Source organism: Onychostruthus taczanowskii, unplaced genomic scaffold (genome assembly GCF_017590055.1).
Source record: "Onychostruthus taczanowskii isolate IOZ18803 unplaced genomic scaffold, ASM1759005v1 scaffold60, whole genome shotgun sequence".
In the NCBI taxonomy this organism is placed as follows: Eukaryota; Metazoa; Chordata; class Aves; order Passeriformes; family Passeridae; genus Onychostruthus; species Onychostruthus taczanowskii.
Window position 1 is genome coordinate 1,014,531 of NW_024503680.1, and position 21,499 is coordinate 1,036,029.

Here is a 21,499-nt window from a genome sequence, read left to right on the forward strand (position 1 = left end):
AAAAAAAAAAAAAAAAAAACCAAAAAGAGAGAAAACCCAGTCTCATCTGATCTTTATCCCTGCCAGAGCAGGAGCATCTTCAAAACCACTGGCTGAACAAGTTGCACCAAATAATTAGGACACATGGGGGGACTAAAAGTAAAGAAAGACTGAAGCACAGATTTGCTGCAACGTTTCCACTTCACTGGAGTCAGAAACAAGACACAAGGTGCCTATTCTGGAAAACCAGATGTGGCTGTGGCTGAACAAAACAGTATGGACAGGAGGCAAGCAGGGAAAGGAAACCCACAAAAGCCATGGTGACTTCTGTGGGAATCTGAAGGTCAGACATGCAAAGAGCAAGGCCAGGGCTGGAGCTGCCTTGCAGGAGAGCTGGGGAAGCCGTGGGGTGTGAGGGCTCAGCCTGAGCTGTGGGGAAGGTAAGGAACCAGAGGGTTAGACCCACTGGCAGCAAAAGCTTCCAGCTAGGGAACCCCACCAGCCTGCAGCCACCTTCCCTGGAGGGGATGCAGGAGGGACAGACCAGGGACTGAGGCGTTTGAAATGACACCCAGTGCCAGAGCATCCTTCAGGAGCCGCCCGGGGCAGGCTGACAGCCCCGAGGGGACTGTGCCACCCCCTCCACCGCTCTGACCCTGGAGGCACTCGTTCAGAATCGCCCTGGGACAGCAGGCAACAAAAGCCACAAGCACGAGGTCCCTGTGACCAGAAGAGGTGCCACGTGTGACACGTCCCTGGCACGGAGCAAGGGCACAGACCCTGCTGCAGGGAGCTGCCTGTCCCCACCCTGCCTAGGAAGCCTTCAGAGGTGACAAACCCAAGCACATTCATCACAGCCGGGTGTCACTGAGGCCAAAACAGAGTTAATTCCAAAATGGAGCTAAAATCACTGCTATGAAAGAGAGGAATGGGGGAGCAGGACTGGACAGGGCAAGAGCCACCTGACCCCAGCAGAGCTGCTCCCAGCTCCTACACAAACACACACAGCTCCCTGCCCCATATAAAATATTTGTGCATCCTACATAATTTAGAATCCTATTAAATAACTTGACTCCCCTATTTTTTGTAGCAGCAAATTCCATGAATTTTGCATGGAATAAAAATTTAGCAATCATAGCAGTTGCTAATTTCTGTGCTGTGCTCAGAGCAGCCTTTCACTTCCCCGTAATGATTTTTAAACATTATCCTGCTGTTTCCTTTTTTCTATGCCTGGCATTGAAGAGCTCTGCGAACTATTTGAATTGCGCTGCTCTGAAAAAAAATCCTGTAGGGGAGGAAAAATTAAATTCAATCATCACTCTACCCTCTGTGAACTGTGAAAGTCTTGGGAACATGAAAAGGTGCTTTCGAAAGGATGTTAAGCATTCAAAAGATTAGACAGCAATGTGCAATTAAATGTGTTCCACAACCCTTTGTCAGAGTATCCAAAACCTTACTTCTGCATGAACTTCAAATCCTCCCACTGGGAGCTTGTTCAAGTGGTTTACTTTAAACCTGTACTTTAGATATTCCATACCTTTCACTTTTATAATTCTTCAGCATATGCTAACACTGGCAGAGTTAATAGTAACTGACTAATTTTAAACCCTGTGATTACTGGAGCTGATTTATATAGTAGCTTCACTTCACAATACTGTGAATCAGGCACGCAGTAATTGCCAAGTTCAATTTTAGCTCTGTCACACTGAAGCATTAGTTTTTATGCCTCAGCTGTTGCCTCCTCCATGCTATAGAGGTAAGTTGATAATGCAGTAGGTTTTGCTGTTAAATATCATAATATTGTGATACCCTGTGTCAGATTCTTGCAAGCTCTGTGAGCTATGCATCATCTATTAACTAAATACTTTTATTAAGGGAATGGTTTGAAAAGGCTCCTATTCTAATTTAGCTCAGAGCACTGAGTACTGGAAAGGGGAGAGGGGGTGCCATAATTTAATTCACCACCAAAAGTGACTTGGTGGAGAGAAGCACTCATCATCATCATCATCATCATCATTATCAAGGAGCTGTGATGGGAAATGTGGAGGGATTAAACTAAAGCAGGTGAACACAAACTTTCCAGGCTCCTCACCCTGACCTCAGGCCTGGCACACGTAGGAGCAGTGCCAGGAGCTGTTTCACTCCTCAAAACCAGGAGCTCTAGGGCTGCAGGTCCATGTCCAACAGCAAGTGGCATCTTCACCAAAGAATGGACATCCCAGGGAAACCTTCCTTGCCATCCCTGTGGATGCTGCTGGCAGGGCTCAGGGAGCCTGCTGGGACAAGAAGAGAGGAAAAGATAGAGATGGGGACACCAGAGGAACTTTGCTGAGAAGAGATGGGGCTCCACAGCTCAGGGATGGGCTGCACTTGCACGAGGAATGAGGCTGTGCTGCCTGGCAGCTGAACCAACTCACACAGCTGGGCATTACCAGTAATCTCTTATATAGCACTTAAATCCACCCATCTCGTGCACTTCATGCTAGATTTTCTTTGGTTGTTTTTGTTTTTTTGGGTGGTTTTTTTCTTTTTTTTCATTATTAAAGTCTGCTCATATCAAATTTATAAATGTGGTAAACTGGAACTGCTTTCCTTCCCATTCACACTTTCCTTGGTGCTCAGGATCAATGAAGGTGGGAACACGAGCTGGAGCCCCAGAGTATCAGAGAAGGCTTCTTTAAGGACCAGAGCCAGGCTGGGGATGGATCTGGGCACCTCCTCTGTGTCAGGGGCACAGGAATGGGGGCTCTGCTCTGGTCTGTGGTTGATCCTTGCAGTCCTTTGTCTGGAAATGCATCAGAAGAGTCTCTGCACAGCCAGGTGCTTGCTCCTGTTGGACAAGCTGCGCTGATCTTCACCTTCCTCCCCTCCATGGCTCTCCCCCATCCCCAGGCAGATGCAGAGACACCAATCCAAGCCAACCCCAGGTTCTGGCTCCTGTGGGGGCTCCAGGGAGCCTCCTCTGATCCACCACTCAGCAGCCACTTGGCCACCCTGGGGAAATTCCCTCCATCAGCACCAGCCTTCCCTGCTCAGCCACGGTTTTATGGGCACAGGGCAGCTGTGCAACCCATGATCTTCACTGGCAACATGGATCTCAGTCCAGCTCTGAATTTCACTGCTGGGAACTCAGCAAAACCCACGGGGACAGTGGTGACCAGTCCAGTGGCCATTTCTCCGTTAACCCTCTCACCACTGGAGCAAGGCAAGAGCCTGATAATGGGTAAGTTCCTCTTTTACTATTTTTTCCCTCAGTTTTCCAAAAGGAAAAGAACCAGACAAGATGCTGAACAGGGAGCATCCTGGAGAGCTGCAGCTCCATTCCATCGTGGCTCAGAGCAGTGTCCAGGGCTCCCACAGCACAGGCAGCATCCTGATCCCTGCAGCCCTTCATGTGGGAAGGTGGGAAACCTCACACACAGAGAAAGAGGAAGGAAAAATGTAGGAATTCTGCCAAGTGTGTGGTCACTGGGAGGAAGGAATAGGATTGATGAATTTTTCAGCTTTGTTGATTTTGGTAAAACCAAAGCCACGAGCCTCAGCACGCTCCAGGAACTCACTCCACAAATTAATCAACCACAGTGCCTGGGGATTCTGAGGTACAATTGACTCTTTTATGTCTGAAGCCACATTTTTTGCAACCACCAGGGATGTCTGACCAATCCCATTTGTTTCAGAGTCTCTTCCAAGGTCAGTGCTGCTGACTGATGCAAACCACTGGTGGCTGCATCAGCCCCTGTGTGACACAGCTGGAGGATGCTGATGGCATCGATGTTCTCAGAGGTCTTCTGGAGCTAAAGCTGAGCTTAAACCACATTTTCTCACCTGCATCACCCCTGTGCTTTCATATGCTTATCTAATGATGGCCCAGAGTGCAAACTCCCCATGGCAGCAGAGGGAGAGGCCACAGCCCAGCTGCAATCCCACCAAGCCCATGGCTTGCAAGGACACAGATTTCCCTGGCTGCAGGACAGGGAGGAGCAGTCTGGTGTCAGCCACCTCTCCCAGCACACAGGACAGGGCCCTGCTCTGCTCTGGGTACCACGTGTCACACCCACTGCTGATGCAGGACCCACAGCACTGAGATTCCTCTGAAAAATAACCCTGGAGAGAAATTCCCTGGTAGCAGTAGGATTTCTGTCCCTTATACACCCACATATCCACACTCTTTGTCCACCTTAGCTGTAATTTTTAGGAACCATCCTTTCTTAGGTGCCCAGTAGGACATTTTTCAGCTGTGGCCTCAAAACTCTGCTGGCCACACGTCATTGCAGTAGCACCCAACAGCCCAGGTCCTAAGCTGAAACAGCTCTGAACCCACAGGAGCCACAGAGGAAGCCAGCAGAGCTCATCCGTGTCCTGTGCTCATGCAGAGCTGGAGGCTCCACAGCCAGCACCACACATCTGCCTGCCAAGCAGCCAGGGAGGTTTGCATCCTCTGGGCACATCCTTGCCAGAAAAAAATGCTTTGGGTTGGAAAGGACCTTAAAGCCCCCCCAGTTTCACTCCTCTACCAGGGGCAGGGATTTTCCACTATCCCAGGTTGCTCCAAGCCACAACTTGGCCTTGAACATGTCCAGGGATGGGGCAGCCACAGCTTCTCTGGGCAACCTGTGCCAGTGTTTTACTGTAGGAAATGAATTTGTAGAAAAATTATAACATCTAATTAATCTGTATGAATTATAACCTCTGTATTGCATGAATTATAAGATCTGTATTGTCTCACCCTTCACATGAGAGTGAAAATAGAATAAAAGTTTTTAAAATGCCTCTCAGTTGCCCCATCTCTGGGTCAGAAAAGGGCATAATCTTACATTTTACCACTGTCATTGTAAAAAACCCCAAAAAACACCCCTTCCTTATATCCAGTTTAATTTGACCCTCTTTTAGTTTAAAACCATCACCCCTTGTCCTGTAGCAACAGGCCCTGCCTAAGACGTTTGTCCCTATCTTTATTGACCCCCTTTAAGAACTGAATATGGAAGAGCAGGAGCTTGCACAGCATTTTATCCCTCAAATTCATGGCTTCACACCAGCCAGGAGCTCTGTTTTGCTTTGGAACAGAAAAATTGCCACAACAAGCACTGGGATGCTGCATCCTGGGGAAGCTGTGGGACAGAGCTGCAGGGTCCAGAGCTGCCCCAGCTGCACATCCCACCCAGCTCTGCACTGAAAACACCTCCTGCTCTAATCCCTCCAGCAGCACACCAGAGTCATCCCCACCCACATTTCATAATTTGTAGATAACAAACTAAAAGCAAATTCAGCTTAAAATAAAAGCATCGACACCTTTGCACAGAGGGATCTTGGCTTCTCTTTCTAATGCATTTAGCTGCTTTTTATGAAAACCTCCTCATTATTTTCTGTGAAAAGAGGCAAGCAGGTGGTCCTGATTTCATGTGTCATGTGTCCCCCACCAGGCTGTTGTGTGTCTAAACTGAACACTGAGGTCTGAGCAGCTGCTTGCAGTGGGCCTGGGGACAGCAGAGCCCCCAGATGCTGTGCTCCTAATTCCTGCTGCTGATCTGTCACACAGATCATCCCAGCATGGTTTGGGTCGGAAGGAACTTAGAACTCATCTCATCCCCCCCCCTGCCATGGCAGGGACACCTTCCACTGTCCCAGGGTGCTCCAAGCCCCATCCAGCCTGGCCTTGGGCACTGCCAGGGATCCAGGGGCAGCCACATCACTGGGTACTGCTGGAAAACCAAACTGTGCTGAGCTTCCAGCAGCCTCAGCTCACACCCTGTGTGTGCATCGACTCTCTGGGAGCTGCCTCTGGCACTCGTGCAAGGCTCCTCATACACCCCAGAGCTGCTCCTGCAATTCCTCACTCACCCAGCACCACCAGTGAGCATTTTCCTTCTGCTTCCCGTTTTCCCATCACAGTTAGGAAAAAAGAAAACCAAGAAATCCCCCGAACTGCAGGTCTTTGTTGGTGTTCAGATGAGAAAATAAAGGATATTTCACCAAAGTCTGTTTACTCACGTGCTGATATATGGAGAAGCTTTATTCAAAGCACTGAAAAGCTTCTTGGCCCCCTCCTCACGCTGCCCAGTGCCCCCAGTCTCAGATGCAAACGTGAAACCAGTTTGTTGGGGTGAGATGCTGCATCACTGAGGTGAGTGAAGGGAGGAGGGAAGATGAGGAGCGTGAAGAATTACATCAAGAACTGGCCCCCAGAGGCCTCTGTGATGCACATCCCCACATCACACTGGCAGCTCCCAGCATCCAGCCCCACTGGGGTTTATTTGCTCCAGAGCAGGAATTCATTTTGCACTCAACTAATGTAAGCCCAAAGTGCTTTCAAACAATACTCCTCTAATAGAGACATTACAAATGCCATTATTTTCCTGTTTAGAGTCAAACTAAGCAAATACAAAGGTAACTTTATTTTAAACAGACTACCATCATCACAAACAACAGATACCAAATATTCTTTTCCAATATACAAGGATCTTAACTTCCATTTTTGCTCTTCTTGAAGAAGTCAAGAATGCCAGCTTGGCAAACACCAGCTTGTGCAGCAACATGATAAAGAAACTGGAAGACACTTCCCTCCAAATCCTCTTCCTTAATGAGAGTTAAGAAAGGTCTGTTTAATAATACATTTAATTTCAAGCTCTCTTTCCTCCTACTTTCTAGAAAAGCATACATTCCAATGACACACTGAAAAAAAAAATCTTTCTTTCGAAATGATTTCTAAATTGTTCCCAGTTATGTTCTTGAAAGTATTCCCAGTTGTCTGTGACATTATCAGGCTTTCTACCCACCCCACCAGCATCCTTAAGGACTGGGAGGGGGCTGTGTTTGCTGCTATCGCTGCAAAAATCCAAAGCAGCTCAGAGGATTTGCTCCTCAGGGAACAAGCCTGATCCTGGTATCCTCCATGCCACAACTGTGCTTCTTCAGACCATCTCTGACTTCAGCCCCGTTTTACAGAGGCTGCAGCTCCAGGTCACACTCAGCATCAGCCACCTGGCACCTTCACCTGTACCCAGGTGATTTCTAAATGTCAGTTTTGCTGAGCAGCACAGAGACCTGCAAAGCTGCTCTCCCAGAGTTACCACTCCTTCCATGCAGGGAAACTGAGACCTGAGCTGGGCACAGGGGGATGGAAGGCTGAGGTAACCAAGCCATACTCTCTGGAAAGGGCAGTCTCAGGGGAAGATCCAAACAGGGCAGCAGTGGGAGCTCTTCACCAAAACCACCCAAGTGGCTCTGCACAGAGCTTTCCCCCCGTGCCTGGCCATGGATGCCACGGGCAGTGCAGAGTGCTGGCAGCAATGCCCTGCCCTGGTTTGTAAAGCTCCCACAGGCTGGGGGCTCCACACTGCACTCCTGCCCTCCCAGCAGATCTTCCTGTGCCTCAAGGACTGAGCACGGGCAACACAGAGCAGTGAAGGTTGTTCCTCCCAGCACCAGGCCAGCCACTCAGTGCTGATGCTGAGCCTTGTTCCAAATATATCCTTGGAACTGGAATCCTCTCCTGCAGCCCCAGCAGGACACCCAGCACATGCTGCTGCTGCCAGTCCCAGCCCTGGTCCCCAGCCCAAATGGCAGCACTGCCGCTTTCAGTGCTCCTCTGAGGACCATTTTCTGGGTGCTGGGACACCTGGCAGGAGCACCTGCTGCAGTCCCACCATCCCTGCTCCCATGCTGCAGGGTGCATGGAGGACCAGAAGGTCCAACAGCTGCTGGAGGCTGCCAGGACATCCTCTCTACCTCCTGTCTCGCTGCAGTGCCACCACAGAACCCAAACAGTGCCAGAACAGCAGCACAGCTTTGGCTGGATGTAGCCCCTGAGCCCCAGTCCACAGCTGGGTCCATGCCATGCCATCCTAGTTTGAGAAATGGCATTTTTTGGTGGGAACTCGAGTCTCACATGGAAACAGTGTCTTCCTCAGGCAGGTTGGTTGTTGCAGAGCATCTCACAGCTGTGCTGCACTACAGCAGGAGCTTCAGGCCAGGCTCCCCCAGCCAAGGAGCCAGCCTGGGCATCCTCTAGGTCTGAGACAGTGAGAATTAACTGGACACTGCAACAGTTGTAGATGCACAGCAATCTTAAGCCTTCATCACCTTACAAAGGCTAATTCATTATCCTTTCTGCTCCAAAAACAAGCTCTGCCTTCATTTACACCTTCACCAGCTCAAAGGAGGTTTCAGAGGTAAAACCTGGACAAATTTTATCAATGAATTCAAATCTTGAGCTAAATCACAAGGAGGAATGGATTTACCCTAATCCCCTCCAAACATTCATCAACATCACCTGCCAGCTCAGCAGGATTTAATCTCTTTTTAATCTCTCAAAAGCAGTGAAGTGGATGGGGAAGAGCTTGGGCACACAGCAATGGTGGATCTCTCTTTTATTTTCTTTCTGTTTTGAGAGAATCCTGGCTGCCAAACCACACAAAGCAGCACTTGGAAATTCATTAGGATTTTGTTAATGTCACTTTCCAGGTAAATAACTGCTTTGGACAGAACACCACCTGGCTGAGGAGAAGAGGTGCCCACCCAGGAGCCTTGCAGGAACAGGGTGTCTCCATAAGGATCCTCCAGGAGCTCCGATTCCACCAGCAAGCACGGGATGCTCAGGCAGGCTCTGCCCTGGACCGAGGGCAGGGGCGGGGTGGAGATGCACCAAGTGCTGGCAGAACCCTCCCACAGCACCCGCCAACACCACTACAAAAACTGCTACAAACCCGCAAAATGTGCCCAAAGCGCAGCTTTGCCCCGCAGGTACCGCAACACAAACAGCCCCATCCCAGCCCAGGGAGCTTTCCTGCCCCACTAAAGCCGCCAGCGACAGCAGCGGTGCTGGCCCAGACGGCCGGGTGGTCGTGGCCGGGTGGTCATGGCCCAGTGGTCAGGGCCCGGTGGTCGTGGCCGGGTGGTCACGGCCCAGTGGTCATGGCCGGGTGGTTGTGGCCCGGTGGTCGTGGCCCGGTGGTTGTGGCCAGTGGTCGTGGCCGGTGGCCGTGGCCGGGTGGTCACGGCCCAGTGGTCGTGGCCGGGTGGTCGTGGCCGGTGCCAGCCAGCCCGGGCTGAGCAGCGCAGGGACCCTGGCACAGCAGCAGGCTGATGGCAGCGGAGCCGGCGCGGGGGCGAATCCCACCCAGCGCCTGTGGGAGCCCCCGGGTGGGAGCGTTAGCGTGTGATTCGAGGTTTACATAACACCAGCGAGCGCTTTTGGCAGAAACAATTGGTATCAGCAACGAAAAGGAAGCATCAGGAACAGCCGGCAGAGCAAAGAGACACCTCTCGCAGCAGCCCCCGGGCTAGGAAGAAAATAAATAACAAATGCAAAAGAAGCAACACTTGGACAGCAGAGAGGGAGAGGGGAAGCCTCCGCAGAGGGAAGCCAAGCCTGAATCGTGGATGAGACCAGCAGGGAATTAAACTTTCTGTTGTCACCTACTTCCCACCCCCGTGGGACCCAGCTTTGCGCTTCAAGGCGCTCCAGCCACGCCTGCTGCACTCAGTCATGGCCAGGGAAAGCTGAGCCTCACGGGGCTCCAGGGCTGTGAGGGATGAGCAGCTCCCACTGACTCTGGGGCTCAGAGGAGCCCAAAGGTCCCAAAGGCATGGAGCTCACTGGCCAACCCACCCTGCAGAGCCTGGCTCCATCACTGCACCCGCAACGCACCGCGCTCCGAAACCTTCAGTCACACAAACTTCTTTATTTTTAACTCAACTCGGCCTGGTGTTGCTGGGTTTCTCTCTGGGAGGTTATGTTTGTCACAGAGTATTCCGAGCTGGAAGTGACCCATAAGGATCATTCTGGCCTGGCAAGGGACAGCCCCAAGAATCCCAAACCAAATCCAGAAAAAGCCCCAGAGAAGGCTGGATCACCCCACTGGCCTCGTGAGTGGTTCCACAATGGCCAAAGGGATGAGTTTTATGTGGTCCAGCTTGCCCCTGTCCTGCTGTATGTCCCACACTGCCACCAGAGAATGAGAGAATCCTAGAGGTGGGAAAACACCTCCAAGATCATCGAGCCCAACCATCAATTCAGCACTGCCAAGGCCAGCATTAAACCACATCCCCAAGCACCACATCTCCACATTTTTGGAAGCACATGCCCTCACCCAGAGAGCAGCACATCAACCACCAGCCCTATCTCACAGCTTCTGAGGACTTCTGGACTCTCAGCACCGTGGCCTGGTGTCCCAGTGGTGGGAAGAGCCTCAACAGCTCTCCAGGAGCCTGTGGGTCCTGCAGCCTTCCTGCTGCATCTGCGCTAAGCGAGGAAGCAGCCTGTTCTCGAGACCTTTCAGTGCCAAGCAGAGCATCCCTTCCAAGCTGGCACCGTGCCCGTGCTCATGGCACGATGACAGTGACACAAGCTCAAGCCCCAGATCCAGCACCAGGCTCTTCCTGCCTCTGAGCTATCCAAGATTTTCAGCTCTGGCAGCAAATGAGAAGCCCCAGTTGAGCTTCAGAACATCCGAAGAGAATTCCTCAAAAGAAGAGGGTGTTAAAATCCACATTTCCCAGAGAATTCTGCTATGCTTTCCTGAAAATGGGAACTACCTGTGACTTCACACACAGCTTCTGGAGGGCAGCTCTGGATAGCAGGACTTAAATCAAGCTTATCAGGAAAGTTTCCATGATAAACTTGGATTTGCCTGTGATACCGGGATCCTGGTTTAGAATCCAGTTTGGATTGGAAGGGACCTTAAAGATCATGTCCCTGCCATGCATAGCACAGGAGGGTGAAGGAGTGGGAAAAGAGGATGATAATTTTTCTGCAAGGCTGCCCTTGATTCCAGCTCTTCGCTTATTTCCTCTCCAACTAGCACATTGTGACCTTTCCAGGCAAAAATTAAAATTTAAAAAAAATAAATAAGTAAATAAATAAATAATATTAATGCATGCAGGGAAAGGATGCCAGAGTCAGCTCTGGAGCCTGCAGTCCAGATCCCTGCTCCCAGGACATATTCTAAATCTCAGTCAATACCACATGTTTTCCAAAGAACGAGGCATTTCACATTTTATTAATTCTAACTAAAGCCCTTTTTATTGCAAACTTTCTATTTAGCATTTGATTGCAGGCACCACCACTGAGACTCTCACTGTATTAGAGCAGAAAATCTATTGATATTTTTCTTTCCTACCATCTCAATCCCAGAAGGTGCTGTGAAATTAGTTCAAATACACTTTCAGAGGTCCCTTCCAGCCTGAGCTACATTATGATTTTTAACATGTATTTTTTTCTTCGGTGCTCTCACACAAATTTGGTGCACAGGTGATTGAAGCTCCATGTTGTTATTCCCACCAGGATTTGGCCTCTCCTAAAAAGAAGGCCAAATATGCCAAACAACTCACTTAAAGGCCTGCAAGTTTATGAACTAAAAAGACCATTTCAATACTTTTCACCTTTTCAACACCCAACTCTTAAATGGAAAACCCAACTTAATAGAATGTTCAAAAAGCCACCATTCTAGTCTGATTTAAATCAAATGGTTAAATACTCCACATGTTTGGCACAGCCAGAACTATCTGCTTTGCAAACAGATGGCCACCCACTATTAATTTGCAACCTTGACATAGAAATGCAGGTTGTCAATTAATTAAAAAACAAATGCCAGCAGTCTTCAGTTCACATTATGACCTGCAGCCTTTTCTCTTTATCTTAAATGAAGGAAAAAATAGATATATAAAGCTACCACCTACTAATGCAAACTCTTGGCACGTAATAAATGCTGGTCTCAGCTTGAACAGATTTATCAAGTTTAAACCACAGTGTCACCAACATCCGTCTGGGGTAGAGAGCCCAGACCATAATTCCAGTGTCAGTCCCTAAATATCCCTGGATTGAAGGCTGACCTCACTGTCTGGCTGCAGGGCTGGACCCACGGTGCTTGCTGGAAGGTTTTTCTTCCAGGGCTGTTTGATCTTCAATCAACAACGCTTATCAGTGCTAAAGTCTGCCAGCCATTCCCAAAAGTTTGATATTTTTAACAGCACATTCTTCTTCTCCTTTGAACGCTATTTAGAGACAAGATAATGTGGCAGGGGAAAAGTTGCCTCCCTGGGCTGAGCATGAACAAACAGAGCAGGATCCGATGGGGAGGAATATTTTCCATTGCTACAAGCCCCAGTTTCTGCTCTTTATGTCCCCTCCTCCCGGTATTTCTGCTTTTTCTTCTTCATACGATATTCCAATGCTTTTTTGGGCCATTGCATAAGCTGAAGCAAACCAAGATAATTCAGATAGAATTCACTAAGGTTTTCATACATTTCATTTCCATGCTGTCAAAGTTTCTCTTCTTTTTGTTGAGGACTCCAGGGTACACTGCCCCTCTTCTGACAGTAGGGACAACGGATCTAATTTCCTAAAAATACATCATTCTTCTACTGCAGGCAAAATGTTCTGAGATGGCTCAGTGTATAAAACCTGTCTGTTCAAAGAAGCACCCAAGAAAACAAAGAAACAGGGAATGGATCTGTTATTTATTCACAAAAAAAAAAGAAATAAAAAAGTTAGGGTTTAGTAAGTGATGCAACAAAAATCACAGAATGGTTTGTGTTCGATCTCATCCCACCCCCTGCCATGGGCAGGGACACCTTCCACTGTCCCAGGTTGCTCCAAGCCCCATCCAGCCTGGCCCTGGGCACTGCCAGGGATCCAGGGGCAGCCCCAGCTTCTTTGGGCACCCTGTGCCAGGGCCTGCCCACCCTCACAAGGAAGAATTTCTTCCCAATATCCCATCTAACCCTGCACCCCTGAAGTCATTGCCCCTTGTCCTGTCCCTCCATCCCTTGTCCCCAGTCCCTCTCCAGCTCTCCTGGAGCCCCTTTAGCCCTGGCAGGGGCTCTGAGCCCCTCTCCTGCCCCGGTGAGCCCTCCCAGCTCTCCCAGCCTGGCTCAGAGCAGAGGGGTTCCAGCCCTGGGAGGGTCTCCGTGGCCTCCTCTGGACTCTCTCCAGCAGCTCTAAGTCCTTCTCACACTGGGGCCTTCAGCAGCCCACCCTGTGCCCTCCCAGCAGCACAGAGGTCCCTGGGAGCATCTTCCCCTCTGCAAAAAGGAGAGGTGAGGGTGAAATAAAGGGATGGGATCAAACAGCTCATCCTTGACCACGGGTTTGGCTCTCAGGGGAGAAGGGAGCTCAGCCTGCACTGCTGGAACAGGGCTGAGCCCCACCAGCTCTCCATGACACTCTCCTCCCCTTCCGAGCATCATCCTTCACACTAAAACTGTTGAATTTGAGGGTTTTCAAAAGGCTTGGCAACTCCTAAACAGCCTGCACAGCCCTACCAGTTTTCCAGGGAGAGAGAGATGTTCAGGAATAAACAGGTGGGTGAACCTGCCTGGAAAGGTGAAACTTCCTTCATGGGTATAAATGTGGAGATCCACATCTTTGGGAGAGAGAAGCCTTTCAGATGTCCCAGGCTCTGCCTCCACTTCTCCACAGGCCTGGATCTCCTGCAACAGATACTCAGTGCTCAGGGTGGCTCAAATTATTCCTAAAATAACCCCCACATGTCTGGGGGGCCCTGAAATGAGCTGCTGCTTCTGGAGAGGGAGAGCTTGGCCAGTTCCTGGAGAGGATAAAAGGCAGAGCCATGACACAGCTCTTATCTCCCAACCTTGGCCACTGGCAAGAACAGAGATGGAGAGGAAGGTGATTGTTTTTTCTAAAGTGGAAAGGAAAGCACGGTGCACAAGCAGACAGCCGGGAAGAAAGGGGATGGAGCCTCCCTGAGGAGCCCAGATGGGGATGGAAACTCTGACTCACCAGTAGGTTTTGTAGGAAGAGAAACTTGCTGATGTGATCCAGCTAATCTGAGAAAAAAGGGCTCCTTGCCACTGGGAGTGGAACAGGATCCATGGAGTTGTGGGGAAAATACAGCCTGGGTGACAGTGAGGATGGTGGCACGGCACCAGAGGGAGGGTGGCACATGCCAGGGCTTGTCCTGCACCTCCCCTGGGCACCAGAGTGCCAGGGCTGTCCCAGACCTTCTCTCCAGGCTGGGGCTCTCTGCTGCCTGGAAGATGATGCTCATTGGGAATGGGGAGAAGAGGCTCAGAGCAGAGCTGCAGCAAGTTCTGCCACAGTCCCCACAGGTCCTTATGCTGTCACCCCCCTTTCCTTGCACCTGCTGAGTCATGAGATCCTTAGAAACCCAGGGGAAAAAAGGCAGCATGAGAGCAAGGGGCTGAGTCCTCAAACCAACAGAAAAAATTAAATCTTCTACATTTTAAACACTGGCAAAATTGTCCCGTGTCCAGGTCGAGCCCAGAATTAGAGGTCAAGAAGCTGCCTCGGACCAAGGCTGGGCTGATTTCTGCAGGTCAGGTTCCTCTGAAGCCACGTGCAGCAACCAACACAAACCAATAATCTCTCCACAAGAACAATTCCTGGCTCAGGCCCCGTTTAACACTTCCCTCCCGGTTCCCTTCGCCACAGAGCCAAGCTGCAATCTCACAGTCGTCAGGAAGAGATTTAATTATATCTGCAGAGGTCAAGCAATCCATGCAAAAGATGGGGGAGGCGGGGAGAAGTTCTGTGGCACAACGCAGAGATTCTGCCTGCAGCACGGCGGCAGCCAGGGCCATTTTTCAGGGAAGAAATGGCATCCATCAGAACAAAACCCCCAGAGGGAAACAATAGGAAAAGGTGTGGGGGGAGGCAGATAATTAAGATATTTTTCAATCTGGTCATACAGCTGTAAAATCAGGTGATTTAATGCTGTTTTCTATCTTCTTTTATTATTAATATTTTTTAAAGAGTGGTGTGATCAGTGCTTGCTCCAATAAGTTTTGAGAGATTTCTTCCTGCTGAAGCTGAGCTGTGTATCCCCAATTACTATAATTATATATAATATATAATATATAATGCATAATATAATTTCTATCATATATTAGATAATAGATAATTTATGTACACCATAGAATATAGTGTATGCCGTCTATAATTTATGTGTAATATTATAGAACATACATTATGCATTATTTAATTATATTAAAACGAGTGTAAAATCACAAAGGTGGAACATTAAGAGCTCAAACCTCCAATTAGGAATTAATAGTTTGAAAGCTCTAATCACACTAACACTTCAGCCCGACTTGAGGAATACTGAATAAGATCTCAAGAGGAGGCAGAGGTGCTGCTACATGACAGTTCAGACAGAAGCCTCGCACTCACCGGATGGAAAATTGTCAGGAAAAACACATTAGCAACACAATAACTTATTTTTAATGTCGAGCTGTTAGGAAAACACAATTATATGCTTCATTTATACTGCAAGATATAACCCAACTTATGGTAAAAGCATTTAGAGCTCATTTTGTAAAAAAACCAGAGGAGTACAAAGGTAATAGGGAAAAATTGCACCTCAAGGGGAAAACACTCCCCCCTCCCAGTGGGGCCAGTCTGTGGTGGTGGAGCATCCTCACCTCCTGCTCCTTGTAGCCAGCAGGAAGGAGATGCAAAGTGAAGGCAGCACGAAAACAGAGATTTTTCTGCAAATGCTGCAGAAAGATCACAATGCTAACGACAACCCCCAGGAAGGGAGCTGGCAGTGCCTGTCCCTACAGGGAGGAAAAGCTGGAAGAGCTCTGCAGGGTTCCAGGTGCTCTCCCACTGCCCTGGCACAAGGATCAGCATGCACCCTCCAAGTTATTGGGTGCTCTGGTCTGTACAAGAAAATTCACTTTAACAGGATGTTTCTCTGTCGTGGATGCACAAACTGATCCTGGTGCCTGCTGCAGGCTCAGAGGTCCAAGGCAGAGCTGATCATGGATTTACTCTGCAGTTATGGTGGTGTAACACCCACAGCTCCAGAGCACCGATTCAGGGGACAATCATTGATTTGAAGAATCACAAATAAATCAGAGAAACTTGCACAGTTTTGATCCTGGATTTTTTGGCTCTTGATGTCTCCTCTGCTACAAGGACTTCCACGGATAAGGCCCTTGACAAGGTTATTCAGAAGCAGCCCAAACAAACATGTTGTTACACACAAGTCAAACTGGTCTTCAAAACATCTCCCATTGTTCCCAAAACAACCAGATTAAAGCCTCCCCTCCGTGCATGCAGAGAGAACAACATTTTCTATGAATGGATGGACATTCATTATTTAGCTCCCAATCCCTGACTTAAAGCCCAAGGCAAAAAAATGGAGCTTCAAACACTTTCTGCTGTGCAACCCATCAAAGACCACTCTGGAGAAGGCAGGGCTGTCCCACTGAGTAACTCAACCACTTTTCAGGGGAAGCCCTTGCCCATATTCAGGGCCTAAAAGAAAAAAATAAATTAAAAACCTACATTTGCAAATCAACAGAAGCTGCCTGCCAAATGAGAATGAAATGGGCCCCAAATTAAAAATCTGCTGGACTTTGTTCTCCATCCAAAATCCTCCATCTCCAAAGAAAGATTTATGCTACTTCAAAACAGAGTTGGCTTCAAAAGTAGGAAGGGAAAGAATGTACTTTATCTTCCAGAATGGCAAAGCAGTGCTGGAACAAGGAAAAAGGGACCATGTTTATCACTGTAATGTACAATTTATTGTAAAAATCAAACCAGAACATTTCACAGAAATGCATTAGCTACATGGACTCGGGCTCGTACCAGTTCAGACCCCATTTCTGAAGGGTTCTTAAAAGAAGAGAGCATTGGTTGCAGACTAATACCCGTCACATGATGGTAGATTTTAATGGTGTATTGGTAAAATAGCTTTTGTCAATTTATTAGCCCAAAAGGCAAGAGAGAGGCTGTGTTTGGAGAGGCAAAGCCACAGGATCCTGCAAGGCAAATTCGGGAAAAGGTTTGATGGTGCTGATGAATCCCACAGAAATCCTGCAGGGTTAATAACAGGGCCCCCAGCACAGGGGCTCCCCAGGACCATGGGCATTCCCAGGATCTCACAGCAGTGTGGATTTGGTATTCCCAGGTTGAGTTCTCCTCCTCCTCCTCCTCCTCCTCATCATCAATCCCCATCAATTCCCCTGGTTGAAAATTGGGCATCACGCTAACCCAGTCGAACCATTGTAGCACCAGAAGCAAGCAGGAAGAATTTATATTTAAATTTATTTCTGCAGGAAGAATAAAAATGATAATTCACTCCCCAAAGATGCCCCTGGGGAGCAGAATCACTCCTGCTGCATCCCAGCATCCCTGCATGAAAGAGCTCAGGGTATCGTGCTCTGGCAGGATTCCTGTCACAGGCCTCCCTTGCCAAGGCAATTTTGCTTGGGCTGAGAAGGAAAAACTCCCTCCTGAGCTTTGTGGATCCACAAACACAATTTAGGGTCTATGAAAAACCCTTCCATGCTGGTGTATCAGCCAGCACAGCAGATCCTGTCACTGAAGATCTGCTAAGAGCAGAACGAGCCTCGGTGTTACTAAAATGCACATTTTTTACCATACTGTGGTTTACTTACTGTGAAATAGAGCTGCAGAATCTCCCTAGAGCTCAAGTGGGAAAACCCCCACATTTTCTCAAAGCAATTGGAGGGTGGGAAAATGCCCCACCAGGGAGTAACCCCCCCTTAGGTGGTGCAGGAACATGCTGCTCTCCCCAAAACACCGGCACCGCACACGAGCAGCTCAAAGCCCTGGGAAAGCTTTCCTGGCAAGCAAGCAGGAAGGGGAATGCAGCAGGTACCAGTGCCCCAGGAAAATGGCCAGAGGGGACAGAAAAAGGGATTTAGACCTAAATTTAAACAAGGAATCCAAACCAGAGGTAGGTGTTTCTTTAGCAGTGCTCAGGTGGCTGATGACAGGGATGGGTGTCGCAGTTTGGATGTTGGATGAGGGCTCCTCACTCTTACAGCTGAACGTCCCCAGTCCCTCATGGCTACTGTGCAGACACCAGAGGTGTTCCTGCTGTCCCAGGGATGGAGCAGCTCCTGGATCCAGCCCACAGGATGGGGGGCAGTACTCCAGAGTGGGAAATGTTCACTGCAGCTTGTCCTCTCAGGTGGCTCCTCAGCAGCCCCACACCTTGGGCTGAGCACTCTGCAGCCCTAAAAATCCTGCGAAGGAGCATCAGGCTGTGAACAGCAGCTCCCTGGGCACCAGGAAGTTTGGGGCTGGCTCCTCTCCCCAGCTGCCATGGCAGGCTGTTCCATGCAGGATCACCAGTAGCAGGGACTGGTTTACACAGGGAGCCCTTTTCCCCAGCTTTGATGCCACCCGTACTCCTGATCCATCAGAACTCCTCACCAAACGCATTCAGCAGCAGGGAGGGCTCCTTCTCACCTTGCCTGATGGGGCAGGAGGGCTCTTGTTTTCCACTTGTGGGTGTCCAGCCCCTCACTACCTTCTCCCTCCCTCCCAGTGGCCAGCCCTTCCAGGGAAAACAGGGATGCTGTGGAAGCAGGTAAAGAAAGGGTGCAAATTCCCCCCTTCTGGGGAGGCCTGGGCTGAACACACACTCCCATTTCATTATCCCTCTAAACATCCCTTGTCCTTTCAGAAATGGAAATGCTGATGTGCAATAGGCTCCTGCATAGCTGCAGAGAGGAATTGTGGCTGACTGCAGCATGCAGGCGAGATTGGAGACCTCCTGGTAACAATATCATGTCCAGTAAGTGCACAAAACAATTCCATTAACATTTCAGGCTGCTCTGGGCTAAGGCAGCTCACGGCGATGGCAGAGCTCCGCCGTGCTCCCAGCGAGTTATTTATGCACAGTGACACTGCACAGCCCAGCTTTGCTGCCTCCCCCTAAAGAAATAAATAAATAAAGGGGAAAAAACCCAAACCAAACAAAAATACCCCAAGCAAAATAAGCCTTTTAAATCAAAGGGCTTTAGAGCACCTTCATTAACTCAGTGAAGCAGGAGGACAGCAAAGAGCCTGTAAGTGCTCCTTGCTCAGGTCCTTCCCAGAGATGGATTTTATCCGGGATATCTGCACGCCATAGTGGGAGAATTCTGATTTTTCCAGTCCACCCTACCCTCCTCTGCAGTTTTTTAAAGTGCAAATGCTTTCAGGCAGACACTGTCTCAGCCCAGCCCTGGGCTGAGCCACCAGCACCGGACAGGAGCGATGGGGTTGGGATTGGCGTGAGGTTCTGGAGTTTCCCAGAGGATCCCATGTGGCTCCAGGAAGCAGGAGAACTCTTGTTCCATGGCAGGCACAAGAGAACAGCACGCTGCTGGTGATCCTCGGCCGGATCCCACCCCGCACCTGCCGGAGTTATCCGAAGGAGAAGCAGCAGGAGACGGCTCCTCCCGCGCCACTCCGGGCCACGGTTTGATGCTGGAGTTACAGCCGCTGTACCTGCAGCCTGTCAGGGAAACTGAGTCAGCCCATTCCATCCCTGGCTTCATTCCAGCGGCCTCATGCCACAGACAAACGCGCACGGCTGTGCATAAGCAAATGTCATTTGATAACTCAGAAAAGAAGGGGGGGGGGGGGGGGGGGGGGGGAAAAAAAAAAAAAAAGGGGGGGGGGGGGATGGGGGATGGAAAAAGCACCCTGAATATCAGCAAAGGGTAAGTCACTTCCTTTCTTCTGCCGCTGCCTTAAGATCCTCGGTAGCAGTGACAACAGCAGCATCTGGTGGCAGTGGTCAGTACCTGGGGTGCTCCTCTCCGCTGTCCCATCGCCCCGGCCAGCAGCAGCGCCCATCGCACCGCTCGCCCGCCGGGGCTCAGCTCGCTGCACCCCCAGAAGAGGCGATTTCCCGCAGCCTCCCGGCCGCAGCGGCAGCGAGGAGCCGCGGATCAATTGCCACCACCTAATCCGGGACTAATCTCAGGGATTCAGGCCACGGATGAGCTGAGGACGAGGGGCCCCGCGCCCCAAGGCTCGGGCGGGCGCTGCCGGGGGGACACGGCACCGCGCACCCCAAGGCTGAGGCACGGCGAGCACGGCCACCAGCCCCAGCTCCCGCAAGAAACACTGCAAGGCAAAGTAAACCATGCTGGCGTCCAACAACTTCTTGGTAAGAGCGAGTTCCGAAAGCCAGCAGGATTTGGGGGCAGCCGCAGTTGCCAGCGGCTCACGCTCACATGATCCCAGATTTCTGCTCTCACACACACGGGCGGATGTTTCGGCAGGACAAATGTCCTGCTCCCAGGTGATCCGGCTCTCGTTAGTATTTTAAGAGCTTATTTAATGTTTTAAGAGCAACGTCAATGATAATAAGACACTTTGAAGCCAGCAGTACGCAGATAGAGGCGAAAACAACGAAAGTTGCTTCCTTTCAGTATAATCCGGCATCTCAAAATAAACGAGAACTATTAGGTTTGCTACAACTTAATAAAAAGAGATAAATAACCCACTGACAGAGAAACAGTTACATACATCTCTTGATACATTAAAATTAATTTGCCGCGTCTAGGAAGCCGCACTCATTTCCCTCTGCTTGTGTTTTAAGAGTTTGATCCCAAAGTATCACAACAGTGAGGTGAGCCGAGAGCATCCTGAGCTGCTGTACCGACGCAGGAGAGCATTCTCTCCTTTTATTAACTTTTTTCGACGCAATTAGCTGAATTTAGCCCGGAAGGCAGCAAGGATTACGTCTGGGATGATCCCCCTCCCTCCAAAGAGATCTGGATCCCAGGGCTTTGTAGCTGAAACATCAGCGCTGTTTACCCACAGCGAGCAAGGCGACACTCGCAGAAAACTCTTGATCCCTGAAGTAGCATCTATCCCCTTCGCTTCCCTTTCTCCAGGATGAGAGAAATTTCCTAGAGCACCTCCGCGCTCTCAAATATCCCCTGCGCATCCCTCTCCCGTTACAAGTGCAGGCTGCTTCGCCTCGCAGCTGCAGCGAGCGGGGAAAATGTGAGTGATGGAGGTCTCCCCGCCGTGCTGGGGATCGGGGGCACACGGACACCCCCAGCCCGAAGCTGGGTGCCCCGTCCGCAGGAGCGCAGCGGCAGGTGAGGGACGGAGGCGAGGGACGGGGCCGGACCCCGCTCGGGAGGAGCCGCGACCCGGCCCGGCGGCTCCGCAGCTCGAGAAGAAGGTGCAAAACAACAACGCGGCGAAGAACAACAGGAAAAAAGTACCCGACAACAACCGCAACAACAACCGCCCCAGGGCGCGCATCGCCCCGGGCCGGGCGCCCCCGGAGCGGAGGAGGTTAAACCGAGCCCGCACGGACACACGGACACACGGACACCGCGCTCCCCTCCCGGCCCGCCCCGCCGAGCAGCGCCCGGGCTCGGGCTCCCCCCGCCCGCTGCGGGCGGCCCGGCCACCCGACGGCTCCCCCCGCTCCGCTTCCAGACCACTTTCAAAATTCCCTCACGCGGGAGCCGGCGCCGCCGGCACTTTTCCCTCCCCGTGCCCGTTCCCGTGCCCGCGGAGCAGCGGCGGGACGCGCCGAGCCCGGGGACCCCCCGCGCCCCCGGTACCTTGTTGCAGTGATAATAATCCAGCGGGCCGAGGCAAGTGGGGTCCGCGCCGGGCAGCGAGCCCACGGCGGGGGGGGCGGAGGGGTAGAACCGAACGTCCATGCCGGGGCTGCGGGCGGCGGCAGGCGGGGGCTCCAGCGGGCATGGACCCGGCTGCGGCGGCGGCGGTGCCTCTGGCGCGGGGAGAGGGCGGGGATAG

The 21,499-nt window shown here is 50.7% G+C and overlaps 1 protein-coding gene across 1 annotated transcript in view; it reads right to left on the reverse strand.

Moving 5' to 3' along the window:
* Positions 1–21,402, reverse strand: part of TOX2 (TOX high mobility group box family member 2) — a 153,996-nt gene extending 132,594 nt beyond the window's left edge. Inside the window, exon 1 of the mRNA XM_041419295.1 lies at positions 21,301–21,402. Coding sequence (XP_041275229.1) covers positions 21,301–21,402 — 102 coding nt within the window. The remainder of the gene's footprint in view (positions 1–21,300) is intronic.
* Positions 21,403–21,499: the final 97 nt, after the last annotated feature.